The following is a 5,000-nucleotide window of genomic DNA, read 5'->3' on the forward strand; positions in this document are numbered from 1 at the left end:
GCTATACAACTAAATACTTCATACATCTGAAACACAACACTGACCAGCTATACAACTATATACTTCAAACATCTCAAACACAACACTGACTAGCTATACAACTACTGTATATACTTCATACATCTCAAACACAACACTGACCAGCTATACAAGTAAATACTTCATACATCTCAAACACAACACTGACCAGCTATATAACTATATACTTCATACATCTCAAACACAGCACTGACCAGCTATACAACTATATACTTCATGCATCTCAAACACAACACTGACCAGCTATACAACTATATACTTCAAACATCTCAAACACAACACTGACCAGCTATACAACTATATACTTCAAACATCTCAAACACAACACTGACCAGCTATACAACTATACACTTCATGCATCTCAAACACAACACTGACCAGCTATACAATTATATAATTCATACATCTCAAACACAATACTGACCAGCTATACAACTATATACTTCATACATCTCAAACACAACACTGACCAGCTATACAGCTATATACTTCATACATCTCAAACACAACACTGACCAGCTATACAGCTATATACTTCATACATCTCAAACACAACACTGACCAGCTATACAGCTATATACTTCATACATCTCTGTTAGATAACAAACAGAACAAACACAGCATAAACACATTACACAATGCTACACACTTCCTTCATGTAAGCTAGATAACAGATACAGCAAATACAACACACTGTTTAAAAAAAACTTCATAAATGTCAGTTAGATAAGACAGGTCATAATTTGGAGTTTCAATTTTCAGTCCACATTACACAACAGGGTTGCTCAACCCTTTGTGTGTGCATGTGTGTGTGTGTGTGTGTGTGTGTGTATGTCAGAGAGAGAGAGAGTTAGTGTGTGTGTGTCTTTGTGTACGTCAGAGAGTGAGAGACAGTTAGTGTGTGTGTGTGTACGTGAGTGTGTGTACGTCAGAGAGTGAGAGACAGTTAGTGTGTGCGTGTGTGTGTGTACGTCAGCGAGAGAGAGAGAGAGAGAGAGAGAGAGAGAGTTAGTGTGTGTGTGTGTGTGTGTGTGTGTGTAGGTCACTGCTTCCTCCCCATTAAGAAACACTGGGTCTGTTTTCTGTCTGTCTGTCAGTGTCTCTTAGAGTGGTAACAGGATGGCAACACTGGGGCTGATACAAACCAGACCAACTATTCACACACACACACACACACACACACACACACACACACACACACACACACACACACACACACACACACACACACACACACACACACACACACACACACACACACACACACAAACACACTCTCACTCACACACACACACATACACTCTCACACTCCCACACACACACACTCTCACTCACACTCTCACACACACAAACACACACTGTGTGTACATGGAATGAAACAGGCAGACACATACGCACAGTTAACTGCAACTAGGGCTGAACGATTTGGGAAAATAATCTAATTGCGATTTCCCCCCGAAATATTGCAATTGCGATTCGATATGCGATATTTTTCATTTTATCCTCTTTTTTTTCCAACAAAACATACTGAATGATTTAAATGTGACCAACACAATATTAGATACATTTTGTGTGAAATATTCTTTCCCACATTTTACATTTGAATTTAACTGCTCATTACAGAAACAAATCGGTGGCTTTGCCACTGTGCATTTAAGTCATTTAAACAAAGTCAAGTATAAACACAAGGCATGCACTTTTTAAAGTGGCCTTATGCAGTAATTGAACTTCAGGGTTAGGGTTAGGATACGCAGTTTTACCTTAAAATAACAGCTTTGAAAAAATGGGGGCGCTACAATGACTTTTAATATGGAGAATCGCCTCTGTGCCATTGCCATACCAGGGTCCATAGGCAAATGACTGCGTTATGTAGGTGTGCCTGAAGCCGCCCGGTTTTTACTGTCTGCCGAACTAGAAAGAAGCTTATTTGCCGTCTTGTGTTGCACTTGCTTGATGTTTGACTGTAAGGACAGTTGTTGACTAACTAGATGGTCATAGTTTCAAAGTAAGTACATTTCAAGAGATTTCGCTAGTTTGAGCCACTAGCATCTCGTTAGCGATTAGCAATTGATCCGTTATGCTGCTTTAATCACTGTGTGCAAAATTTTTCATCTTAAAAAAAAAAAAAATAATAATTACACCTCGTTGTAATCGCGGACGTTGCGGTTAGAAAATCGCGTTATACCCAATCGCGATTTAATCGCAAATGCGATTAATCGTTCAGCCCTAACTGCAACACACCTTCACATACATGCATACTGCTAAACCCATTGCCAAAGAGGACACACAAACCTCACCAACCCCACAAACACACACACACACCCACAAACACACACAACCCCACAAACACAGACACACACGCACCCCACAAACACACACAAACACACTTCAGATAAATGATCTCATCGTATTTGCCCTGTTCCTGTCCTTCGACTCGACTTATTAAAACTCATAGCAAACACACACAGCTGACAAGTTACAAACACACACACACACACACACACACACAAGCGCATACACAATCCTAAACACTAAACACACACACACACAATCCCAAACACTACACACACTCACACACACACACACACACACTCTCAAACACTAAACACACACACACACATGCACACACAATAGGTATACAAATGTCCGCTAAAATACACAACATACATACACAAACTTTTAAACTTAAATGTTCAAACACTCCCAACCACCAAACCAACAAACAAACACACACACACACACACACACACACACACACACACACACACACACACACACACACACACACACACACACACACACACACATATACACACACACAAACACACACACAAACACACACACAGACACACACTCACACACAGACAGAGACACACAGACACAGTCATCCTCTTACAGTAAGTTGAAAAAAGGCGGTAGCTGTTTCTTCTACCGTCACTTTCACTCAGTCGAAAGCTAAATAAATCTGACCCTTCTTCAAACAGACACACACACACACATGCACATATTTACATACATAACCAAAGACATGTACAAATAAAGAAACACGCACACACAAACAGGCAGACAAGCACACACATATACACACCAAACCCTGTGTGAGTGTGAGTGTTTGTGTGTGTGTGTGTGTGTGTGTGTGTGTGTGTGTGTGTGTGTGTGTGTGTGTGTGTGTGTGTGAGTGAGTGAAGAAGAGATTCCCCGATGGCATGTGCTGCAGACCAGAGAGAGTTTATAAAAAGCTGTGTGAATCCACCCATGCATACACACACACACACACACACACACACACACACACACACACACACAGCAGGCTAGACGTCTGCGCCTCCTACTCTTCCTCAGGGGGACACTAATGTGCTCAACTGGGTCAGACTACGTGTTTGTACGCTTTAAAATATGAATCACACTTGCTCTCTCTCAAACACACACACATACACATATATACATACACACACACTGGGTCAGACTACGTGTTTGTACGCTTTAAAATATGAATCACACTCTCTCTCTCTCTCACACACACACACACACATACACATAGTATATATGTACATACACACACACTGGGACAGACTACGTGTTTGTACTCTTTAAAATATAAATCAAACTCTCTGTCTCTCACACATACACATATATATACTGTATGTACATATGCGCACACACATATACACGTACATTACTTACACACATGTTCAAACACACACATACACACACGCTCAGTGACTTTTAGATATAAATAATGCACACAGACATGTTCACTCATGCATTATTTATGATTTCATTTCAGTGCATGGCAACAGAACTCTACAGATGTGTGTGTGTGTGTGTGTGTTTGTGTGTGTGTGTTAGTGTGTGTGTGTGTTAGTGTGTGTGCTTACCTCCACGTAAGAGCTCTGTGTGTAGGTAGGCCAGTCCTCTGGTCACAGAGTGGGCCAGACGGCAGCAGGTGACCCAATCACCAGTTTGCAGACTCAGATAACGACACAGGGAACCCTAAGAGAGAGAGAGAGAGAGGGACAGAGAGAAGGAGAGAGAGGGTGAAGAGGGAAGGAGAGAAGCAGAGAGAGGGGGGAGAGAGGGAAGGAGAAAGAGGGGGGAGAGAGGGAAGGAGGTGGGAGAGAGTGAGAGAGAGGAGAGACAGGGGGGTAGAGGGAGAGAGAGAGAGGGAGGGGAAGAGAGAGAAATGTAACACTTGTTTATTGAACCAGTATTAAAACCTTTACACTACCTTACATGCTACAGTGACTATGCCTACTAGCTACATCCACTGGCAGAACTTTTCAAATATGCCACAGGTAACCATGAAAACTCCTCAGAGCAGAGACCTGCGGGTTGAGTGCTAGCTTTCTGTGGAGGAAGGTGACATTGAAACGTCTCTTTTAATTAAACATCACAAAATGGAGACCTGACTAATCAGATGTTTCTAAAGCTGTGTTTGCAGCCTGGTAAGAGACAGACACAGAGGCTCCTCTAGGCGGCCTACGCCACGCTGCACCAAGGGTCCACTGCTCCATTTAGATTTGGATTTACTTATTCATTTAAATTGGATTTGATTTACTTTTATTTAACTTATTCGATTTGCTACTTATTACTTACATTACTTTATTTACCCACTCAGTTTAATTTAATCTCCACAATCAATACCATTAACAATGACGAGTTTATAGTTTGGTGTGGTAAGGTGTGGTATGGTGTAGTTTAGTGTTATAGTTCGGTGTGGTGTGGTATGGTGTAGTTTAGTGTTATAGTACGGTGTCGTGTGGTGTGGTGTGGTGTAGTGTTATAGTTTGGTGTGGTGTGGTGTGGTGTAGTGTTTGTAGTTCAATCACCACATTGATGTGGTGTGGCGTGGTGTGGTGTAGTTTAGTGTTATAGTTTGCTGTGGTGTGGTGTGGTGTGGCGTGGTGTGGTGTAGTGTTATAGTTCGGTGTGGTGTGGTGTGGTGTTATAGTTTGGTGTGG

General features: G+C 41.7%; 1 protein-coding gene across 2 annotated transcripts in view; it reads right to left on the reverse strand.

The window, feature by feature from the left end:
* Nucleotides 1–5,000, reverse strand: part of bmpr2b (bone morphogenetic protein receptor, type II b (serine/threonine kinase)) — a 64,288-nt gene that overhangs the window by 12,881 nt on the left and 46,407 nt on the right. For both annotated transcript variants that reach the window (XM_080839131.1, XM_080839130.1), the window contains exon 7: nt 3,918–4,032. In XM_080839131.1, coding sequence (XP_080695257.1) covers nt 3,918–4,032 — 115 coding nt within the window. The remainder of the gene's footprint in view (nt 1–3,917; nt 4,033–5,000) is intronic.

The sequence above is a fragment of the Sprattus sprattus genome, assembly GCF_963457725.1.
Source record: "Sprattus sprattus genome assembly, chromosome: 5".
Taxonomy (NCBI): domain Eukaryota; kingdom Metazoa; phylum Chordata; class Actinopteri; order Clupeiformes; family Clupeidae; genus Sprattus; species Sprattus sprattus.